Consider the following 25,635-nt stretch of genomic DNA (forward strand, 5'->3'; position numbering starts at 1 on the left):
ATAGTAGTTAACTTATGAGGGGGTCAAAGAGTTTGGATCCCCGCCATCCAATACCTATGGGCATTGAAGGAGATCCTACTAAATTTTACCCAGGTCCCTTGCAGGACCTCTAAACGCTGAACAAGGGCAAGACCCTTACCAAACCGTTCCCTTAACCCCCGACCAGGTAGCCAACATACCTCCATATAGACCGTGGAGATATGAATGGTGAAAATCTTTTATTTTATATAGACAGTAAAATAATGCCAAGACACCACGGACAAACGATAAGGAAAGATCACCTTCAACATAAGCAACTAGTTATTAAAGTCATTATACAAAACCAAATAAAAAGTGCAAAAGATTAAAAATAAAAAGTATTATACTAAACACTTGTCTTCACCAAGTGATGTAAGAGACTTAGGCAAACATGGCCTTGATTGTCAAGAACTCTTACGATCAATCTTGGATCCCGAGACGACTCACACACTCTATGATGGACAATGGATGATGGTGGTGGATGATGGTGTTATGGTGGTGGTGGGTGGTGGATGAAGTGTGAGAGAGGTGGTGTGCCAAGGGATGAGTTGCAATGAAACCAAGCACTCCTATTTATAGGCTGAACAGAAGGCTGGGCACGGCCCCGTGTCCGCTGGACACGCCCCCGTGCCTGTCTGACACTCTCTCTCCTCATTAATTGTAATTCGCAATTACAATTAATGCGCCTGCTGTACTTTCGCCACGCCCCCGTGTTCACTGGACACGGCCCCGTGGTGGGCAATAGAAGCTTCTATAGGTTTGTCTTTTCTGCTGCTTCTTGGGCACGGCCCCGTGCTGGCTGAGCACGGGGCATGTTCAGTCTTCTGTCTTCTCTATTTTGCTTGGGAGGATGCTGTTGAGGGGTCGGGCAATCCACTTATGTTCCTTTTCTTGTATTTATGTTAGATTTAGCTGTCTTTTTGCTTCTTTTGTGAATTTGAGCTCATTTAATCCTGAAAATACAAAAGGAAGACAAAAGCACTCTTTTTCCAACATTAGTACTCAAAAAGGGTTAGTTTTATGCCTCATTTGATGTAATTTATATGTTGCATTTTACACACATCAAGTTCCCAGGTGAACCCTGCGCCTCGTTTGCCTTCCCAGCGAACTTTCACAATGGGAATGCGTGAGCGTCTGAGCTTTTTGGTTTCTCGGTCCATGATCTCGACAGGCTTCTCCAGGAAGTGCAATGTTTCGTCCACATGTAGATCCGCAAGTGGCACTTGTAAATCCTGCTCGGCTAGACACTTTCTGAGGTTTGATACATGGAAAGTCGGGTGGACGTTGCTAAGTTCCTTCGGTAGTTCGAGTCGGTAGGCCACCTTGCCGATCCTTTCCAGAATCTTAAAGGGTCCAACATATCGAGGCGCGAGCTTTTCTTTCTTGCCGAATCTGATCACACCCTTCCAAGGTGATACCTTTAGGAGTACGTGATCGCCAACGTCAAATTCAAGGGGCTTGCGGCGTCTATCGGCGTAACTTTTCTGACGACTCCGAGCTTTCAGCAGATTGTCTCGAATTTGGAGGATCTTGTCAGTCGTTTCTTGCAGCAGCTCAAGACCGGTTATTTGCGTATCTCCAATCTCATGCCACACAATCGGCGATCGACATTTCCTTCTGTATAATGCCTCAAATAGTGCCATTTGAATGCTAGAATGATAATTGTGATTGTATGAGAATTCGACTAAAGGTAAGTGCACGTCCCAATTACCACCGAAATCTATGACACACGCGCGGAGCATATCTTCAAGGGTATGAATCGTTCTTTCTGTCTGACCGTCGGTTTGGGGATGGAAAGCGGTACTTAGGTTTAGCGTAGTACCGAGAGCAGATTGAAACGTTTCCCAAAGGCGCGAGGTAAACCGACCATCACGGTCAGAGATGACGTCGCGAGGCGTCCCATGTCGAGAAATGATCTCGTCAGTGTAGATTCGGGCTAATTTTTCTACCTTAAAGTCTTCTCGTATGGGTAGAAAATGAGCAGATTTAGTCAAACGGTCAATGACAACCCAGATGCTATCGTGACCTGATGGCGTGCGCGGAAGTTTCGTTATAAAGTCCATAGCTATACTCTCTCATTTCCACATAGGGATCTCGGGTTGGACGAGTAAGCTAGAGAGTCTTTGCTGTTCGGCCTTGACTTTCGAGCAAGTCAGGCACTTCGAAACATAGATAGCGATATCTTTTTTCATACCCGGCCACCAGTACTTGTAGCGAAGGTCCTGGTACATTTTGTCGGCACCGAGATGAATAGAATATCGAGACTTGTGGGCTTCGTCCAGCAGAATTTGTCGCAAGTTGGTGCGCTTGGGAATCCAAATTCGGTCCAGATATTGGAATATCCCATTAGATTTATCACTAACTGATCGCCATTATGGTGAATCCTTTCCTTTTTCAAGGTGCGTTCGGTAAAACAAGCATGTTGAACGTCACGGATAAGAGTTTCGAGATGGTGCTAGGCTTGGATATTACGAATGCTATGCAAATAGCTTCGTCTGCTTAGAGCATCGGCAACGACATTTGCTTTGCCAGGATGATAAGGGATCTCATAGTTGTAATCGTTGAGAAGTTCTACCCATCGGCGTTGGCGCATATTTAGTTCTTCTTGGCTGAGGATGTGTTGTAGGCTCTTATGGTCGGTGAAGACCGTACACTTAGTACCATAAATGTAGTGTCGCCAAATCTTCAATGTAAAAACAACTACGCCTAGCTCGAGGTCGTGGGTTTTATAGTTCTTCTCGTGGATCTTGAGCTGACGAGATGCATAAGCGATAACCTTGTCCCGTTGCATGAGAACACAACCAAGGCCGAGGTTCGAGGCATCGCAATGGACAACGAAGTCATTGTTTCCGTTAGGTAGAGCGAGAACGGGAGCATTGCAAAGCATATGCTTGAGAGTTTGAAAGGCAGTCTCTTTTTCGGTCCCCCAAACAAAAGGTTTGTACTTATGCGTCAGAGAAGTAAGCGGGACAACGGTTTTCGAAAAGTCAGCGATGAATCGACGGTAATAGCCCGCTAATCCAAGGAACGAACGAACATCGGATGGTGATTTTGGAGTAACCCAACTCTTAACAGCTTCGATCTTCGTGGCGTCGACGTGTATACCTTAACTATTGACGATGTGACCGAGGAATTGAACCTCCTCCAGCCAAAATTCACACTTGGAGTAGCTCGAGAACCAAACGTAGATGCTGCGCGTGTTCGGTTTCTGACTTCGGATAGATAAGGATATCATCGATAAACACGATGACGAAGCGGTCAAGAAATGGTTTACACACGCGATTCATCAAATCCATGAAAACCGGGGGTGCGTTGGTTAAACCAAAGGGTATTACAACGAATTTATAATGGCCGTATCGGGTTCGGAAAGCGGTTTTTGGTATATCTTCCTCCTGAATGCGTAACTGGTGATAGCCTGAGCGTAAATCAATCTTCGAGAAACACGTAGCACCTTGCAATTGATAAAAAAAAATCCTCGATTCGGGGCAGGGGATAACGATTCTTGATAGTCAGCTTATTCAACTCCTTATAATCGATGCACATTCGGAATGACCCGTCCTTCTTTTTGACGAAAAGGACTGGTGCGCCCAAGGAGAGGTGCTAGGGCGAATGAAGCCTTTGTCAAGTAATTCCTGGAGTTGACTCGAGAGTTCGTGCATTTCAGACGGAGCGAGGTGATAAGGAGATTTAGCAACAGGATTGGCTCCAGGAATGAGGTCGATACGAAAATCAATATCTCGACTCGGGGGTAAACCAGGTAAATCATCAGGAAAGACGTTAGGAAATTCACGAACCACAGGCACCTTGTCTATTGCCTTAACTTCCTTTTTCTCCGCTACTACAATGTGTGCCAAGAAAGCTTGGTATTCCTTGCGGAGATACTTGCTAGCCTGGACACATGACATGAGTTGGAGTTTCTTCGAAGCGACTTCACCATAAACACACAATTGATCACCATTAGCGAGAGAGAAATGGATCATTGTATCAAAGCAAACGACTTCAACACGATTCTCACGAAGAAAATCCATGCCTACTATGATATTGAAACTACCAAGATGCATCGGGATAAGATCGATAGGAAAGATGTGATTGTTGAGTTTGAGAGTACAATCACGAAGAACAGAGTTGACAGCGACGGTTCTTCCGATGGCAACTTCAACATCGAACGTCGAAGGGAGATGGGCGCGCCTATGATTAAGGAGCTTTTCGAATTTTAATGACACAAAACAGTTATCGGCTCTAGTATCAAATAAACACGAAGCATATATACCATTTACGAGGAACATACCATTAACCACATTGTTGTCTACTTGGGCCTGGCGGACGTTGATGTTGAAAGTACGTTCGCGGGCTGTTGGCTACTGTTGCTGCTGAGGCTGCTGCTGTTGCGGCTCTTGTTTCACTACCCTGTTAGGACACATGTTTGCGAAGTGGTTGGGATCACCACACACAAAGCAAGCTCTAGCGTGGATCGCGGGTGCAGGAGCTGCTTGATGGCCTTGAGGAGCAGGAAGGAGAGCTTGTTGAGCAGGAGCTTGACCTTGAGCTGCAGCTGGAGCTTGATGTGGGCGAGTACGGCAGTTAGCGGTAAAATGACCGTACATGTTGCAGTGAACACAGTATCTGCAAGCAATCCCCACGGGATGATGATAAGTACAGGTAGGGCATGTCGGGTGAGGACCAGTGTATGCACGCTTGGCCAGCGGTGCATTGGTAACCGGGGACGCTACTTGGCGGTGTTGGGGCTGCGGTTGAGCAGAGATGGCATTTAATGGCACGGCAGCAGTACCTGCTCCATTCTTGCTACTGTTGTCGTTGTTGTAGTTCTTCCTCTTGCGGCGAGAGGACTTTGAAGATTGCGGAGTGGCGGCGGTTTCAGCGGTGGAAGCAGTGGTAACTTGATGAAGATTCTGGGAGGCTTTATCAAAGTAACCAGCCTTAACTCGCTTGTCGTTGATCTCGGCAGCGAGCAGGAAGGTTTCCTCAATAGTTGTCGTCTTCGCGGCTTGAACGAAATCGGCCACGCAATCCGGTAGAGCACGGATATACTTCTTGATGGTGATCTCGGGGGTAGTAACTTGGCCTGGACAAATTATGCTCAGCTGCTTAAAGTGGGTAGTTAAACCAGCGTTGTCGCCATCCTTTTGTTTGATGTACCAGAACTCGTCCTCCAACTTTTGGAGCTCGTGGGGAGGGCAGAACTCTTTCATCATGATGTCCTTCAACTCGTCCCACGTAAGCCCGTAAGCTCCATCATTCCCTCGCTTGTTTCTTTCGACAGTCCACCAGTCCAGAGCCCTGGACTGGAAAATGCCTGTAGCGTTAACAGTGCGAAGGTTGTCAGGACAGCCACTTTGGCGTAGGGTGACTTCGATAGAATCGAACCATTGGAACACGGCAGTAGGCCCATCTTCTTCGGTGAATTCTTTGGGTCCGCAGGCTTTGAACTGCTTGAAGCTAAAAGTAGCTCGTGGTGAATCAGTCCGGGACTCTTCAGAGGACTTGCTAGCGTTTTCATTCAGCTTGCTAACAATTTTCGGTATGACTTTTGCCATTTGCTTGGCTACGAAAGAAGCGATACGCTTGTCCTCGTGATTACGTCGAGCAGAGCGGGAGTGAAACGATCCAAATGACGACATTGTCTGCAACAGACATCCCCATAGGACTCAGACACTATATAATCAAATCTCACCTCACACGCACTACTACTAAAGCTCAGGAATACAATCAATCACATAAACACATAAGCACGTAAACCACAGAAACACATAGGCACAGAAACACTTAAGCACGTAGAGCACCAAAACATATGAGGGCACACTATATTTTGCACGTATTCACCTACATATATTGCATGTATTCACCTATCATATAAAGTCCACGCGTTCGAGATTAGTGATTACGATTAGTGAGTACTCGGCGAGTAGCATAGCGACCGATTTGTTAACGTTTTGAGATAGATGTGCAGTGCGAGTTGTGTGTGTCGATTCAAGCGGACAGCGAAGAGCGTATAAATCACCAAAATTGAAACATATAAACACATAAAAACGAAAAATCAGCAATTGCGAGCTTGAAATCGAATATAGATTGCCTTGGCTTGATAGACGTTGACTATCCAAAGTGATTCGACTATTCTCAAGGACTGTAAGTATACGTTTTGGCCTAATAGACTGTGCTCTATCACCGGCATACGACGAATGGCACGCATCCTTTAGGTTATTCACGCAACTCGAGTCGTTGGAATCCATCGAGACTTTGGTAAGAGTTTTGTAAAACCATATAAAGAGTGGAACAAGTCGTCAAGGTTCGGGTTTCACTCCTAACTTAGCGACTACGTCCCCGTTTGTGTGATAGAATCACGAGATTGAGGGAGGAAACAACGTCAAAGTACGGATTTTAACTTCTGATTCAACGCAAATTCCCTTGTTTATAGTAAAAATGCGGGTTGGACAAGCGATCGGATCGAGAGTTTGCGGTTTTCACACCTAATCTCGACCTAATCACTCGTTCATTTTTTAAAATAGTGTGCAGCGCGACTGCCATAGGAAAGGCAGTGTGATAGTATGGCATCATTACGAGTCGATCGAATAGCAGTAATAGGCTCGTGCGGGACCCCTAATGGGTTCACACAAGGCGGTCTGTTGGTACTTAGACTATAGACTAGGTCATTTCTAAGACATCGATCCGGAATAGGTCGAGTCTTGCTTAATTCCCTATAGTTATCACTCTGATATCAACTGTCACACCCCAACCGATGGCGGAAACATCAGGGCATGACACTGAGCGAAACAGATTGTCCATGAGTATCCATAACAACTATTAATTACGAGATTATTAAACGACATGTCCCATACCACAACATATCCAAATAAAACAGTCATTACAAATAATTGTCTAAAAAACAAACACTGTTCCGTGTGACGCCCATAAATTTTCTAAACATTCTTATTATGCGGAATGTAGGCCCTTTTTTTTAGCTTCAATTTCTAGAAACAATTATAGTGTATTGACTTTCATTTCATAGTTACCATCATTTAAACACTTACATATTTCATGCCAATTTTTATAAAATTTCGGCATGACCTGTTCGTAATACGGATAACCGTTACGGTAACAAAACCTGTTTACAATCCATTTTACAACTCTAAACTTGAACATAAACAAAACAAGACACTACGTCTGACTCATGAAGCTTACATGGTTTAAAACTACCGAATGCCGAAAAAGGCAAGTAAAACATGATGACCCGTCTAAGTCAGCAATATAACCTGACGGATGGACGAACTGACATTGCTGACCCGATCTTGGATTTGTCGCCAAACCTTGTTCCATTCATCAGTCCGCGAACCTCTAGTTCCCATTATACCTGAAACCCAACATGCACGTTATGAGTTCTATATATAATATATATTAGATAACTCAAATAGGTGGATTCTTATCTATATTTTTCACAAACTTCCAACAAACTCGACTCCATTAATTTCATAGTCAACTATCGCTTCCAACTTGTGAATCAACCTCCACTAATTCACAATTAAGCCACCTGTGATAAAAATCTCATTCAACTATTAGACCATTAATATTTATTTCTAACAGATCCAAAGATTTCATTAATGCTTTACTTAGCCAGAATCTAAATCTTTTTCATTCATGTGGATCAAGTGACCAAAATCTACTTGCTTACCCCAAGTTAAATAATTCGAGACAATAGTTTAACCAGTTACCACTGTAATCTAATCCACTTACTAAATAAACATCATGGTTATGATATTTGTACACAACTTGGAATCATGTGCATATGTACTTATTTAATCCAAAGCATCCCATTTATTAAGATTGTGGTTTGGAAGCCACGCACTAATTTGACTTTTAATAAGTCAACAACCCTTTATTAGATTAACCGTTATCAACACATCTAAAATTCTACCCTTAGTTTAAAAAAAAAACATAATAATCACCAGGCAAGTCATGTACCCATGACTTGAATTCATCTTACCAATTAAATAGTTTCAAATCTATGATATAGATACTTACCATACTCGTGGGTTATGATTCCCTTATCCATGGTATTCTCCAATACCTCCAATTTAACATTGTTGGAACTTTTGAGATCGTTCATACTTGTACTGGATTAGTTTAATAGTTGTTTGTAGCTAATTTAATAGTATAGGGGCTTATTTTGTAATTTCATGGAATTAGAAATCCTGACTTGGCGTAGTTAAGATTCCAGCATAATTATAATTATGCTGGCAAGTCAGGCACTATATATAGCCCAAGCATTGTAACATTTGCCAAGCTTTTGGCTCTTTGGTGAATGAAGTGTTGTTTACATTAAATCTCTAGATTGTGTGCTCAAATCAGTATTCCAAGGTGCTTTATTGATTCATACTTTTGTTTGGATTCAATACAACACTTATTGTATTCATCAATCCATTAGCTTCATCTTTATTCTTGATTGTTCTTAACTTTTTCATAGTTCAAACACTTAATCAATAGGTGTTTTGGACTAAAACAACCAACCACTGTGATCCGGATTGATATTGGGATGTACAATTTGGTATCAGAGCCTTAGTGCTCTTGGTTGTTGTGTTCTTGTTGAGATTTTTCAAAGTTTTGAAGGTTTTTCAAAGTTTCATGGTTTTTCAAATTTTTGGACTTAAAATGGATTAATTTGGTATGTTTAATCATTAGTTGTTGTTAATATATGATTAGGGAGTCATTTTGGACATTTTGATGCATCAAAACATGGTTTTTGAGCTGTTTTTGAGTTATTAGAGGGTTTTAGTTCGTGTTAAACCCTCTGTCCAGCGAAATTATCTTGAATACAGCAAAATTAATTTTGAATATAGCGAAGCAAACTTTGAAGATAGCGAAGAAGCGTTTGAACATAGCGAACAATCTTCGAAATCATCGCAGAATCATTAATTTCGCCGACTAAAACTCGAGCGAAATTAACGATTACCGGCGAAATAGTGCCAAGTGACCCTTTTTGCGAAATTATCGAAGGCGACTTCGAGAACTGTGATATAGAACCACAGCGTTCTTATCACAGTATACGGCGAAATAAGCCAATCTAACGTGTGTGCTATTTGTATCAGCGGAATTAGCTTGTTCGCTCGTGCAGGACATCTCCATGTACCGACGATGATAGGAGACCAGCGAAGACTTCCGGCGAAATTGATCGTGCTTCTCTGATCTCCGGCGAATTTACATCATTTACCAGCGAAATTGTTCCTCCAGCCGATTTGTCAGCGAAATTAAACTCTGATCAGCTTTCCTTTGTCAAAAACAAGCCAAGATGTCTTTGAATCAGCTAAGTCCAATTGCTCAGGCTGAACTTGAGACTGGAACCACTACTAGGCCACCAAAGTTGAAAGGAGCTGAAGATTTCAGTACATGGAAGACTCGCATCCAGTCATTCTTCGAATATACAGACTACAATCTGTGGCTCTCAGTTACTGCTGGACCCCACATTCCAACGGTGGTTCGAGGAGATGCGGTAGTCGCCAACAATGGCGCTACAACCTTCACTAACGAAGACAAGGCTCTAATTCAACGCGATCGCCGTGCTCATGCCGCTTTAACCATGGCACTGTCAACTGATGACTGCAACATGTTTGAAGAACACAGAACTGCAAATGCACTCTGGAATGCATTGATTGAGTACTATGAGGGAAATGAAGAGCTGATTAAAAGCAAGAGAGACATGGTGCAAAAACAATACGACATGTTTTGTGGAGTTCGTGGAGAAAGTCTTTCGGATCATATCAGTCGTTTTCTGAATATGATGACCAAAATGAAGAAGGCAGGAAATCCCGTCACTAACCGTGCTGCTATTAAGAAGCTACTGGATAAACTTACACAAATTCATATCTTCAAATTGTCGGTTATGCTTTAAAATCAACAGATATGTTCCTCATTCATTTTGTGGTAATGCGTCAGCTAGCTTATCAACCCATTCTTCATCTTCTTTCTTGATGTCTAATCTTTTCATTTCCATGACTAGATGACAATATCTCTCGATAATCTTCCTAGTCGTCTCACCTTCAAAAGCTGTAAACATATCAAAAGATTTTTTAGTAATGCTCATTTATTTTTTATCATATCAGCACTTCCCTTAAACTTTTTAATCAACGCTAACCAAATTGATCTAGCAGTTCCCTCATGTTGAAGCAAAACGGAAATATCTTCTTTTACCGCTTGTTGGAGAATGCTAATCATCATTTTTTCACTGGTGTATCTTAATTTTTCTTCCGGTGTAAATTGACTTAATGGTTTTTCTTTTTCAAGATCATCTTTCGGTTTAGTATAATCTTTTTCTAACGAAACCCATGCATCAAACTTATTTGCTTGCACCCAGTTTTCAAAACGATCTTGCCATCCTTTAAAGTCCTCAATGTACATAAGCTTTAGAGGCTTCTGGAAAGTTCTCGTTTCATTTTCGATTCCAACAGTTTCGGAAACTGTAACTGGAGTAGTCGGGGCAGTAGCAAAGGCGTTGTAAAACTCGTTTTCCATGTTTTGGTAAAAAGATTTCCAAAATCACAATGTTCAAGCGAGCTGGATACTTTTCAAACGAACTGAGTAGTTTTCAAAACGATCTGGACTCAATTCCAAGCGACCTGGATCTGGTGCGACCTGGAATAATCTCGTGCGATCTGATATGATTTCAAACCATGCGAACTGAGTACCTCGTGCGAACTGGTTCAATCTCACACGACCTAAAGTTCAATTTCAAATGATCTGACTGATTTCACGCGACCTGGCACACTTTCACACGATTTGGATCAATCCGTACGACATGGAATTAAACTTCACACGATCTGAACTATGTTCAAACGACTTGGCTGATCACTTCGGGCGAGTTGGAGCCTAGTTCGAACGATCTGAGATGATTTTCATGTGGTTTGGTCAATTTTAACAAGATTTAGGTTGATTTTAGGTCTGATTTGTTCAAGGATTGATTAAAACTCAGTTTTACGTGTTATATGTGAAATTCAGATCATTTTGACCATAAATTCGTTGAAATTTTGAAAAAATGTGTAGAAGTGTAGGATCGTATTCGGCCCTGTTTGAGTCGATCAGAAGAATTCCTATCCAAAACAAGAGGCGGAAACTAATGTTCTGGTGCGATTACAGCTGAATTCACTTTCAATGAACGTTTACAGACTCTGACAGCACTTCGGTAGCACTTCGTGGTTCACCGGAAGAAAACACATACAACACACACTTAGGTTTCGCTTGAATGACCTCCTATTTATAGTTCACTAGGTTTCGCTTATACGGACATGTACGTATAAGCGAAACTACATCACTGACATATAAGCGGAACTAATCTTTGACACAAAAGCGAAACCATACTAATGACACATAAGCGAAACTATTTCTATCTCATGTTTCTAGGATTTCAAGCCATATCTAACCTATGCATCACTAGACTCGATATAAGACGTAGTCGACAGACGTAGTACACCAACAAACTCCCCCTCGGATGTTGACGGAGTCTTCAGTGTCGAGTCTTCGATTGTCATTCTACAGTCTTTATCAGTCTTCAATCTTCCTCTTAAGTATTTGTCATTGCAAGAATCCGCAAACTCTATCTTCATCATCAACAAACTCCTCTCTCTCGGATGTTGACACGGTGTCTTCAGACTCCCCCTCTCAATCTGCTGGGATCGTAGTCTGGAATTCACAGCTTCGAAATTTATCTTCAAGATCGATACCTGGCTCTATTCCATCACAGAATAGTCACCTGGCACACATTTACCTGCACAATCTCTACCCACACATAAGTTTCTTCAAATATGAAACCTTTTCAACAATTTAGAAACTATGTAAGAAACTACATTAATGATTTTACAATCAGGATCTGTTACTGGCTCTTTTCAAGCAAACTTACCAATCATCACATACTCTCTCCCAAACCTGTTCTTCATGTTTAGCACTTTGAACTTCGAAAATCAGCTTCTCAACACCAGTTGTCGAAAATCTTTTTGGATTTTACAAAATTTTTTACTAAAGCACACTAAAATATTTTTGGATTTTCTGAAAGAAAGTAACTAACACTACTTGTAAAAACACGAAACAATGCAGAAATGAAATATTTACAGACAATATTTTTATGAGTTTGTGCAAGAGGATCATATCAGTTTCTGAAACATATCAACAACATCGTTAAGCTAGATTTCATTTTAAGCTCTAAACAATTTACCTAGATTGTCAGTATGTTTGTCCACTTAATTTTCACACAAATTTCAACTGTTTCGAGATACGCAATTAGTGTCTTAGATACTTAAACTTATCCGTGTGTCCCACTACTTGAATATACTCTCATATCCAGATCCCAATATTCAGTCTTACAGGTGAGTATACCACAGCTGATATCTGTAAAGGGGTTATGTGCGAGGGCCATGAGAGCTCAGGTCGATACTTCCGTATACGCAGAGAGATGACGGCTTCGACTTTTGGTGTGTCCCCTTTAGAGGATCTTTTAATTACAACAGCAGCGACTATCGATTTTATTGTTTCATCAGCTTGCTGAGGGCGAGCTTATATTTCAAAGCTTTTGCAGAAAGCATTATCCGGGGACTAGGTCAGTATTTCCATACAGCAGAAGTCCCGGGATAATACCCCAGATATCACTGAGTATAAAGACCTAGTATCTCAGACTAAGGGACCTTTCAAACAAGATTTCAGGGGTTACCTATATATCCAAACAGTTTTGTTAACCCACAGAATAAGCAAGTTTGATTTTAGGTTTATATCTCGTTACAGTTTACTGAATGTGCGAAAACCTACCGACACATCCACAGTAAGATTGTTTATCACATTTTGACATTACATTTCTTTAGCGTGTCGAGATAGTCCACTGATGTATTATCATTTCCTCTTTTATGCAACCAAAACTCATTTTTAGATTTATCATGTTTTTGTCTTTTTCAATTTTTCTGATGTTTTTGGATTTTCTAAAATTTCTTACTCCCCCTAAAATTCAAATACATCTAATGAAAATTGAAAACAAACTATACAGAACATGACAACTGATATCGAATTGCCTCAATTCTCCATCCGTTTGGCATAAACAATCAGAACTCCCCCTCACAACAAACTATTTTCCCATAATGATTTCAAAACACTCAACTTTGTTTTAATCAGAATGGTTTTTCCGGAAAATAAGTTTTGTTGATTTTACCACTTGTAAAATTGGGGATTAAATCATCACGTTGTTTTACCAATCTTTTGAATGATTGTTAATTCAAGTTCAATCTAATGACCTTGATTAACCACTTGTAGAGTCAACCTGGTTCTAATTCTGAACCACTTGTAACAACAACAATCATACAACTCAAACCTGTTTTTCAACCAATTACCATCTGTTGGTTAAATTCTCAAGGTGCTGATTCCTACTCCTCGCTTATAAACCTGGGAGTTCCGGCAAGTCCTGCAATAACTTCTCAAACACAGATTCAGAAAGATGCCGATTCATGATCCACGATTACCAACATGGGATCTCCGGCAAGTCAGGTTTTTACTCTTTGAAAAAATATATCCACCCAAACCTGACCTTCCTTGGGTGTAACAACATTTTCTTCATCTTTACTTTTAACGGACTTGTGAACCCCTCTTTTGGCAGCATAAAATTCTTTAACACCTTTGGCCACCATTTTGCCAAAAATGTGTTTCACATTTCCATTAAAAGTTTTTTCAACATCAAATTTCTTCTTGTCAGAATAAAATTGATTTGAAATTTCAACTTTTCCAACTTTCTTCAAAAAATTTTCAGCACGCAAAGGTGGAAAATTTTCATCATTCATAGTTAGAACTTTTCTTTCAACCTTTTTCTCAACACGTGGCTCCTCTGATTTTGTGGAATCGGATTCATCACCAGGATTATTATCTGAACCTTTCACAACCCATTTTTGATTTGGCATATTATCTTTTCTTTTCAAAGCACTCTTTGAACATTCTCCTTTCTCAAAAGTTGAATTTTCAAAGCCAGTAAACTTTCCGGTTGAAAGTTCAGTTTTCTCAACGACTTTCTCTTTCATTTTACCAGAAACTTCCTGTTTTGGCTAGAATGTCTTCGGACAATCCTTCGCAACGTGACCAACAGTTTTACACTGAAAATAGGTTCTCTTTTCAATCTTCTTTGAATCATCATTCTTCTTCAACTCTTCTTGCTTCTTGGCAAGGAATTCCTGATTTTTCTTCTTTCTGAATGATTGTTCTTTCTCAGCTTCTGTCGTTTTCCCTGAAACAAACATAGTTTTTGGTTTATATATTTTTTTCATTTTTATAGTTTTTCGGTGGAACAAAACCTAATCCTTTCTTTTTGAAATTACGATTATGGTTTGGTTTCTTTTGGAAACTATAACCACAATTGTAACCCATTTTCTTGTTGATTCTTTGTTGATCTCTTGAAGTGTATTGTTTAGGTTTTCCGATAAGATTTAAATCTTTTATTCCAGAAATATTAATTTCTGTTATTCTGAAAACCTTTTGAATCATTTCAAATCTAAAACTTCTTATTGGAAAAGCATCATCAGAATATAATTTGTCAGAATCTTTCAAAGTATATGCCACTTTGAATGATTCATCATTCAAATTAGATTTTGATAGCAAAAATTGTTTATCATAAACCCGTTTGTCCTTTTTGATTGATGGCTTTGACGCATCGGACTTAGATTTTGACTTGGGTTTGGACTCCATGTTTGACTCCTCACTGTCATCTTTATCTAACACCTGATCGACCACACTTTTGTTCAACTTTGACTCATGATCAGTGTCGGATGATGTGTATGTGATATCAATATTTTCCGGCAAGTTATCCGATGGCCCAGACTCCCATTTCTAAGTTTATTGCTTTTTCGACTCTCTCGGAATTTGGATTTCGGGGTGAATATCCATTTTCAACCGGGGGCGGACATCTATTGTAGACCACACTTGATTTCTTACCAGAAGTCTTCACTTTATCTTCTTCTTTTGTCACAGATTTCTTCTCTTCGGACGTCTTCACTTCTTCAAACGTCTTTAACTCTTCCACGAATGGATAAATCTTGTCAACAACAAAAGTAGAACATGAGTAACTTTCTAATAACTTTTTAACTTTCTCAGTTTCTATCTTTTGTGTTGCTAACTCCAACTTCAGATCAGCACATTTCTTTATATGAAAATTGGCATCATCAAGCTGTCTCAGGTACGCTATCTTCAATGTATTCATTGCCACAGCTTGTTCACCGCTTGAATCAGTATACTTGTTGATTTCTCTATTCATTGTATCATAGGATTCTTTCAATCTATTTATGTTGTGCAGCAACTCATTGTTCTGCTTGATTAAAGAATCACAATTCATGCACTTTTCAGGAACTTTGACAGGTTCTACATCAATTTTGACTTCAAATTCATGAACTTCTTTGACTGTTCTGTTTGATCGTAAGAATTCAGCTCTTCTCTTTCTCTCAGCTTCAGCTTCGGCTTTTAATCTCTCTTCCTCTTCTTCCTCTTCTCGAGCTTTATCCGTCTTGCTTCAGCAGCTTCTATGACTTTCCTGCATTTTTCAGCACATTTCAAATCATAAGCATTTGCAATGAAAGAATTAACATTTGAAGTGTTTTTGGACAACTCTTTGGCCATAAGTTCTTGATCTGGGCAAAAATTATCCCAACTAAAACCTTCAGCCAAATTTTCATCATCGTGTTCTGCCAAACACACTTTACTGTTTGATGGAATATATTTATCCCAAGTAAAATTATCATATTTTCCTAGACATGCTCTTTTTGACCCGTCAATCACATCTCTCCCATGTGCAGTTAATGCCTGATGCGGTGCTGGTGATGTGACTTGATGATAAATTGCCTTTTTGTGATAATCGTTGTTTCCAAAAGGATTCTGGGCATCAGTAGCTTCACGATTTTTGCACTCCCTCTTGAAATGCCCCTTTTCCCTGCAACAAAACACGTAACTTTAGATTTATCAAAGCCTAAAGTTGAAACAATTGCATCACGAAAATCATCTCGGCCGGTAATTTGTTTAAACTTCTCAGCTCGTCTCATCACACTAGTCATGCACCATTTAATGTCCATTGATTCCATTTCTTCAGCATCAATTTGATCGTAATCCTCTTTCGTGAGCATTGGATTACCGATCTTTCCGACCACAAAACTACTATAAGACTCAAGAACCATCCCCAACAAAGACATTTGATTTTTGGCAACTTTTTCAGAATAATCTTGATCACTTTCAAGATTTAATACAATATTGCATTGAAGTCTTCTTCCGTTTTTTCTTGCAGAAATGTTTGGATCGAATGATGAAAATCTTGTGCTGCTTGATCCCTGGGATGATTTCTTTTCAGAAGAATCTTTCACACTGAAAGCAGTCTCAATTTCCGGAGAATAATTTGTCATTCCAGTAACACCACTCTTGTAGTATAAGCTGATGTCCTGTTCTCCATCATAATTCTTCATCCTGGCGATCTTTCTCTGCTCCATCTCTTGAGCTTCCAGGTGTTTGATGAAGTCTCCCAGTGTCATATTTTTGTAATCTTTTCGGTTGGATCTCAGCATCATCAGAAACGTTCCCCATGTTTCATGTGGTAGCGCATCTGCAAGTTTTTCAATCAATTCATCAGTATCTTTCTTAATACCAAGTTTTGTCATATTTCTCACCAAGTTACAATATTTATCAATTATTTGCTTGGTATTCTCAGATTTCAAACCACAGAATAAATCAAATTCTTTCTTCATGAGAGACATTTTGTTTTTGAGCATATCATCACTACCAACAAATTTTGCTTCCAATTCTGTCCAGATAGAATAAGCAGTTCCATCATGTTGAAGCAGTATAAAGATACCTTCTTTTATCGCTTGCTGAAGCAGACTCACCATCAGTTTCTCATCTCGATATTTCTTTTTATCTTCTGTACTCATTTCTCGAATTGTTAACTGCACACCATTTGTTATGGGTCTAGTATATGGTTCCTCAGTGTGTTCCCACGCGTCCAAATGATATGCCTCAACCCAGTTTCCAAAGCGTTCGGACCACGCATTATAATCATCAATATCCATGAGTTTAGGCGGTTTCTGAGACGTTCCGGTTTCGTTCTCAAGCAAAGCACTCTGAGTCATTGTGATCGGACTAGCAAAGGCGTTATAGAATTCGTTGTCCATTGTTCGATTGTCCAAAGTTCACAAATTTCCAAGCTTAGGCAAAGTTGTTCACAAAAGCGAAACTTTAATTGATCACAAGAATGAAACCACTATTTGTTCCTTGGAGCGAAACCCTTTGTTGAACAGAAAAGCGAAACCCCTAATTTGCCTTATGAGCGGAACTTCAAGGTCACTTGGAGCGAAACTTTTGTTGAACAGAAAAGCGAAACCCCTAACTTGTCACAAAAGCGAAACTTCAACTATTCTATGGAGTGAAACCTTGTTTGTTCACTGGAGCGAAACCCTAATGTCACTGAAGCGGAACCTTAAGGTGGTCACAAAAGCGGAACTAGATCAATATGTCCACAAGAGCGAAACTAACTGATCCTTTGAGCGAAACTAGCTGATATTTGTGTCCACAAGAGCGAAACTACTCTGTTCCTTGGAGCGAAACTATCTGATGATGTCACTTTTTGAACGAGTCCGTAAAAGCGAAACCTCTAAAATCCTATGTTCTAGATTGATTTTAGCTTTGAAACTTTCAAGGGTTTACTAATACATGATTCCGAGTGCTGTGTGTGAATTTGAGCTGGTTTTACCGTGAAAAAATTTTAAAATTCTGAAAAAAGTGTAGAAAATCAGAATGAATGCAGCTGAAATGGCAAGAACTCTTCCTCCTGTGCTCTGATACCACTTGTAGGATCGTATTCGACCCTGTTTGAGTCGATCAGAAGAATTCCTATCCAAAACAAGAGGCGGAAACTAATGTTCTGGTGCGATTACAGCTGAATTCACTTTAAATTGCTGTTGTATTGATCTTGATAACGTTTACAGACTCTGACAGCACTTCGGCAGCACTTCGTGGTTCACCGGAAGAAAACACATACAACACACACTTAGGTTTCGCTTGAATGACCTCCTATTTATAGTTCACTAGGTTTCGCTTATACGAACATGTACGTATAAGCGAAACTACATCACTGACATATAAGCGGAACTAATCTTTGACACAAAAGCGAAACCATACTAATGACACATAAGCGAAACTATTTCTATCTCATATTTCTAGGATTTCGAGCCATATCTAACCTATACATCACTAGACTCGATATAAGACGTAGTCGACAGACGTAGTGCACCAACAAGAAGAATGAGCAGAAATGAGAAGAAATCAGATTTTAACAATGAAAACAAGCTGAAATGTAAAGAACTCTTCCTCCTGGGCTCTGATACCACTTGTAGGATCGAAGAATCGACCTAATGAGTTGATCAGAAGAGTTCTAGTCCAAATCAGAGGGGGAATTCAATGATTCGGACATGATTGCAGCTTGTTTAACACTTAGAATCACTTTAACTGTCGTTTAGATTGATTTCACAATGATTACAGATCATACGACACTTCGGCAGCACTTCGTCTCTAGAATCAGAATGTTACAAATGAAGAACTGAGCTCACCTATATATAGTAATTGCCAGTCTGCATGAACCATACATCACCAGGTCATGCGACCTGGGTCAGTTCGTAGGAACTGGTTTATCCAGTTCATGCGACCTGGACTGACAATCTCAAAATCCTATTTTCTAGCCTACCGAGCTCCAGTCTATCCAATCTAGATTACATGACTCGATACAAGACATAAGATGAAGTCAACAGACATATGCACCAACAGTTCTTGTCTCGTTCAGTGTATAGATCCTGCGAGGACATGATTTAAGCTTATTAGGACTTCCCTTGAGGCAGGTAGCATGAAATCGGGGGAAGTAAGAACGGCTTGTAATCCCTTATAAACAAACTACTATTAAAACTTTAAACCGGGCTTGCAGGACTGTATCCCTACTGACTCAGACCAATATGGCCGAGGGTAGCGTTGCCTCCAAAAGAGGGACATGCCAGTTTTTCATTAATAACTCACTTAATTGTCTTTCAATAATTCGGTCTTGCGGGACTGTATCCCTTCTAACTCATACCAGTATAGTGGAGGGTGGCGTTGCCTCCAAAAGAGGGACATGCCCTAATAACTAAGATAATCTCTTAAAAAACCCAAAGCGACGAAATCATCAAAGGAAACATAAATGACGAGTCGGATCCAAGTGATTTTATCTTGTCTATCTGTTTTATTTATTTATTTATTTTGTTTCTTTATTTTTATCTATTAAAAACAAAAATTTTCTATCAATAGTTGGTTAGATTAGACGTCGACGATATTCTGGTATTTAAAGCTCTTGTGTCCTTGGGCGATCTCGGTATCTTACCATCACTATACTACGCCAACGAAGGGTGCACCTGCCCTAGCGTGTTGTAGAGACTGATAGTTTTATATCGTGTTTTATAAATTTAAAGCTTGATTAAAGAGTAAAAAGGTACTAAAAGTACATTAAAAATTCGTACACGCTCCACAAACATCAAGTTTTTGGTGCCGTTGCCGGGGATACAAGGATTTTAAGAAAGTATAAAATCGGAGGCCTAATCATTTTTATATTTTTCTAATTTTTCTTTTTAGGTTTTGTTTCTTTTTCTTTTAGTTTTTCATTTTCTTCAAGGGTGACACGTGGCCGTGTGTGATCAACACGAGGCCGTGTCATATCCCCAGTAACATCAGAACTATTTTCTGCTAGATACAAGCTGCAGCACGGGGCCGTGTGACAGCAACATGGGGCCGTGTAACAATAACAGTTTGTAAGAAAATAGTAACCGCGTGATCCCGACGGTTAAAACCAATCTGGAAAACATGGATGTTATGATTATTTTTACCCCCGCCACTCTTACAGTGAATGGTGCAAGTTATGTGGTGGAATGCACAAAGAATTAGAATGCACCATTCTAAGATTTGATCCCCGCTACTTAGCCCCATTGTTTTCCTGTGACGATCATCTAAAGATGGGCGGGAGTAAAAACGATAATGACGTCCATCCACCTGCATCCCATTAACCTCTTACCTAGGAGACTTAGAAGACGTAAGTCAAATAGAAAAGAGGATTCTCCAAAAACTCAAAGAAATAGAATCCATGATGAAGGCATGATGTTCGTCAAGGAACAAAAGCGAAGGAGAATCGATGGAGGCACATTCAGGTACAAACAACACCGAGACCAACAAACCTACCCTAGAAACTTGCGAAGACGAAGGTGATAGTCATCCCTGTATCGACCTCGCGACGATAGTCCTCTTTACAGTGTGTGAGTCTCACACCGACGGTTTGGATAGGAGCGAGTCGACTCACACCTTCTTTAACAAGAGCCAGGATAAGGTAAATAAAGAAAAGTTTCACCCTCCTACTTTTAAATTAGGATTCTGTCTTTCCGACAACTTCTTACGTTTTCGTACTTCTCGCCGGAGCCTAAGGTATATTCGACAATATGGTGTTGTTCCGACCAGTAAGGAACCACCTGATAAAAAACGGTTCCTTAAAAACCTCAAACGTAACTTCATAAAAACCCTAAGACTCGGGGAAGTGTTCCTCAAACACGAGGCCGTGTCCAATTTTCTTCCAAGCATGAGGGCATGTCAGGAAAACAAGGGGTCGTGCCCCTCGTATCTTTCAACACGGGTCGTGTCAACCTAGACATGGGTCATGTCTCACTAACAAACAACATTCTCTGACTCATGCAGCCGACACAGGGCCGTGTCAACGTGTTATCACTCTCTATAAAGTCAGCCTTGAGGAGAATGTTTGCAGCCATTCCAAAAAGACAAAGATCCTTCCAGATCTTGCACACATACCCAAAAAGGTATGCTCTTGAAAAGGTTTCCTTAAAACCTTCTTGTCTTTACCACTTATAGCCATTTCCCCTTCTTCCTTCAAATAAACCTCCATTGAAGTTTGAAGCTGCAAGATCAAAAAATTCAATTGGAGGGTCAAAAGCATGAGTTTTAGCTCAAAGTTTTGCAAATCTACTATATTAAAACATTATTTAAGTTATTTACGTCCAGAAGTAAGAAATCAAACAAATTTAACTTAAAATAAAAGTTCTTGAGCTAACATTTCAGTGCTGTTGATACAGCATGGGGTCGTGCGACTCGTCTGTTATTCCAAATCTTTAATGGTTTGTCGTGTTTTCTAGCATGTCAAGCCAACAGAGCGGAACAACATCCACCAGCTCAAGGAATAACCGCAGAGGAAGGAGACTTTCTCTAGAGGCCACTCTCGTCCGGTACGTGAGTGCTTTAAGAGAATCTCTCGACGAAATGACCGTGGTGGAAGAGGTTCTAATTGACCAAGTGAACTTCCTCTCCATGGCATTGGAAGATTGCTTCAGGGAAATCAACCTTCTTCACCAAAGGTTGAATATCTTGGTGGTGCCCCAATGGAACTAATTTGGCCTCAAGAAGATTGGAACCTTGCTAACGAGGTCATTCACCCCACCAGGCGGGATGACGAGATACCACTGGAACCTCCTATTAATGTTTGTTGCCTTTGAGGTTCCGATCAATCCCGCTCCCCCACCTCAAGAAGAGGATGACGAGGAACCTTTTTTCTTCCTTCCGGGGGAGATAGAGGAAATGCTTAACGCCCTCTAAAAGAGTACTTCCGGGAATAGCTTGAAGCCCTCCGAAGATTAATCTCGGTTTTCACTAACCATTCTTAGATCTAGGGAGTAGTTATTAGGGGTTTAAAATAAGATCTCCTAGGGCATCCATCAAGATTCTATTTATCTAGCCTAGAAACTTAATTTTTCTTTCTCCTTGTATTTTTCATTTGTTTTTAATGGATGAAATGAAAGTAACTTTTGGGGTTGGCAAAAATAAAAGTGTGCAAAAGTTATGATAATAGCCAAAGGACGTTGACCCAGCACCCCATGCATGAAAACAAACGACTCCCGACTGAAAATCTTTAACTCAGTAAGTGCAGCACGGGGCCGTGTCAGGTAACCACACCCACGTGCCCCATGTCTGCTGTAACATTTTCAATTCTGGAACCTTGACACGGGGTTGTGTCCCATGGGCACCCCCTCCTCGTGTTTGCGTTCTGGAAAAATTTGGTATTAGCACTTTTGACACGGGGTCGTGGCTCCCACACATGGGGTCGTGTCACAAGTGCCTACTTTTTGAAAAAAAAAATATTTTTAACACACATTTTACACGTTTAATCAATTTAACCAATTTTGGAAACATCGAGGACAATGTGTAATTTAAGTGTGGGGATGGGACTTAATAACTTGAATATTGTTTGTCCTAAAAACAAGCCTTACACAAAACTCTACTTGGAACCGCTAAAACACCCAAATCTTTTTCAATACATTCTTTTTACTTTGTTTTGCCTTGTTTATAGTTTAAGTTAAGAAATCAAGTTCTAAAAAAATCAGAGTTTTTATAAATATTTACAACTGATAGCGCCGTGATAAAAAAGGGAACCATATAAGAAAAATTTATAAAAAAGGGCATGACAAATTTTTAAATTTGATTGTATATATTTTCACATTTTTACCCTTTTTCCAACAAACTTGTGAGTTTTGAGCATTTAACGAGCATCCACTACCATATCTATACTAAATGCTCATTCTTCATTTCTTGTGTGAATAGCCTGTACGGTTCTTACAAATCTAGAACTTGACTAGACAATACATTCCTGGTCCTTACCGACTGATCCAAATAAGTATATGATTGAGGCATTAGGATTTTAAACTCTTTTTTCCATTTCAACCTTATTTTCTATTTTTATCTCCCCACAAAATCACAAAAGATTCCCCTAGTTAACTCCTTTGAGCCTAAACCTTTTCATTTCAAAACCCACAACACACCATCACCCAAAAACCATATTTTTATCTTTACACCTTTTATTTTAGTAGAAATTGGTTCGTTTGGAAAAACACAAAAATGTGTGACTAAGGCTAATCCAAAAAAAAACAACTATTGTTTGAAGTGCTTGAAATAAATAAGCAAATCTATTGCTTAAAAGCACTTAGTTAGTTCATAAAGTCACAAATAAAATTTTCAAAAGAAAACCGACTTTTTACGCTTTTAGCCACTTTTAATAAAACTACCCTACCCTTAACCAAAAACCTATCCTTTCAAAGTTCTCTTGATATTTGCAAAGTTTAAGTAAAAAAGGAGGAGGTTTGATTGATTGTCAAGCTTATGGTAAGAGTAAGTTCCGTACCGAGACCGAATGTTTCACTTATACGTTTTGGCCGAGTGTTGAGTGACCACCAGTGAAGTATGTGAATGTATATATAGCTTAATGAAATTTTAAAATATATGTTATGCTTATAAATATTTATTTTTCTTAAAAAGTTCCAAATGAATCATGTCGAATAGGATTGTAAATAAAAATAAAAAGGAGAATAAATAATGAACTTGGATTCCAGACACACTATACACAAGACCCAAAACTTCTCTTCTACCTATTCTATTAGGGAGTGTAAGCAATTATATAAGAGTTTCGCTTGAGGACAAGCAAAAATTCAAGTGTGGGGGTATCTGATATGCACAAAATATAACATGTAAATCATATCAAATGAGGTATAAAAACAACCATTTTTAGTACTAATGTTGGAAAAAGTGTGTTTCTTTGTTTACTTTTGATTTTTAGGATTAAAAGAGCTTAAACGGGAAAAAGGAACAAATGAACGGCGAAAACAAACATAAATACGAAGAAAAGAAGTTGGCACAGTATACCGACCCTCCAAGCTTCACCCCAAAGACAAAAATAACAAGACCAGAACCCAAGCATAGGGTCGTGCCAGCCGGGCATGGGTTGTGCCCCATTCAAGATTCTTAGAGAATAAAGACAAACAAAAAACGGCAAGGGACACGGGGCCGTGTCCCCTAAGCACGGGCCGTGGTCAACTCTCAGATTTCCAAATATGGGTTCGTACAACAAGTACAGAAGACACGGAGCCGTTCCGTTGACACACGGGGTTGTGTGTTCAGATGGGCTGACAACAGTATTAAATGAAGACAGAGAAGGGGGGACACGGGGTCATGCCTGGTGGGCACGGGGCCGCGCAAAGCTACTGTTTTCAGCTATAAAAGGAGGTGTTTGGCTCATTTTCAAACCATCCCTTGGCAAACCACTTCTCTCACACCTACCACAATTCCACCACCATCCACCACTTTCATCCATCATCCATCCTTAGAGTGTGTGTAGTCTCGGGATCCAAGATCGATAGTAAGAGTTTTTGTCAAACAAAGGTCATGCTTGGCTAATCTCTTATATCACTTGGTGAAGACAAAATCAATTATGTATTACTTTTGATTTCCTAGCTTTGGTAACTTTTTATTTGGGTTTGTATTAATGACTTCAATAACTAGTTTTTTTATATTGAAGGCAAACTTTACTTAATCATTTCTTCATGTTTTGTTAATTCACTCATTCGTGTCTTTACGGTCCATATAAAGCGCGTTAACTGTCTGGAAGAGGGTTAGAAGGGTGGTTGGGTAAAGTTCTTGTCTCGTTCAGTGTATAGATCCTGCGAGGACCTGATTCAAGCTTATTAGGACTTCCCTTGAGGCAGATAGCATCAAACCGGGGGAAGTAAGAATGGCTTGTAATCCCTTATAAACAAACTACTATTAAAACTTTAAACCGAGCTTGCGGGACTGTATCCCTGCTGACTCAGACCAATATGGCCGAGGGTAGTGTTGCCTCCAAAAGAGGGACATGCCACTTTTCCATAATACCCTCACATGCAAATCATGTGAGGCAACTTCACTGGAATTTTGAACGACGTTAGTTGTAAAGGTTATAAATGTAACAAAACATTAACATAAAGTTGGGTTTGGCCGATTTCATAGTGAAATGTATGAAGTGCAGTTCAGGTATAACATAAAGGCTGATTTGTATAATTTTGTCTTAATATTATTTATTATTAAGGGTAAAATAGACATTTTACATAGAATTAAATGAAAATTTTAACGCCATCAACCATCAAGGACCAACGTAGTTTTAAATTGCAAAGTACCAATAGAGTCTTTGTAATTTCAAAGTTCTGAGGACCAAACATGAAATATTTGTGAAGCACATTGACCATCTGTGTAATTAACTCAAAAAATATTAATTCTCTCAGGGTAGAAAATGTTATGTTCAAGATTGCCAAAGCCAGGGAGCGTAGGAGGCAGGATCTAGGGATAGTAAAGTTTATAAAGGGAGAGGATGGAAGTGTTTTATTCAATGAACATGACATTAAACTGAGATGGAAAACTTACTTCCACTATCTTTTCAACAATGGGAGGGATTACCAACAAGTAAATGGCAACTCTACTACTCAAAGACGACAACGGAATAACTGCTACTGTCGATGTATCTCGGAGGGAGAGGTGAAAATAGCACCTAGAAAGATGGGAAGGGCTAAGGCAGTTGGACCGGACAACATACCGATTGAGGTGTGGAAGTGTTTAGAAAATGAAGGAGTCCAATGGCTAACTAATTTGTTCAACCTTATTTTCAAATCTGGAAGAATGCCCGATCAATGGAGAAGTAGTGTCGTAGTGCCTTTATAAGAACAAAGGAGACGCCCAATGTTGTGGGAATTA

The 25,635-nt window shown here is 39.9% G+C and overlaps 1 protein-coding gene across 1 annotated transcript; it reads left to right on the forward strand.

Moving 5' to 3' along the window:
• The first annotated feature begins 9,316 nt into the window (after window positions 1–9,316).
• On the forward strand, window positions 9,317–25,602 carry LOC110893056. Its single transcript, XM_022140178.1, has 2 exons — window positions 9,317–9,633; window positions 25,170–25,602. The coding sequence occupies exons 1-2, from the start codon at window positions 9,317–9,319 to the stop codon at window positions 25,600–25,602; spliced, it is 750 nt and encodes a 249-aa protein (XP_021995870.1).
• Window positions 25,603–25,635: the final 33 nt, after the last annotated feature.

The sequence above is a fragment of the Helianthus annuus genome, chromosome 12, assembly GCF_002127325.2.
Source record: "Helianthus annuus cultivar XRQ/B chromosome 12, HanXRQr2.0-SUNRISE, whole genome shotgun sequence".
In the NCBI taxonomy this organism is placed as follows: Eukaryota; Viridiplantae; Streptophyta; class Magnoliopsida; order Asterales; family Asteraceae; genus Helianthus; species Helianthus annuus.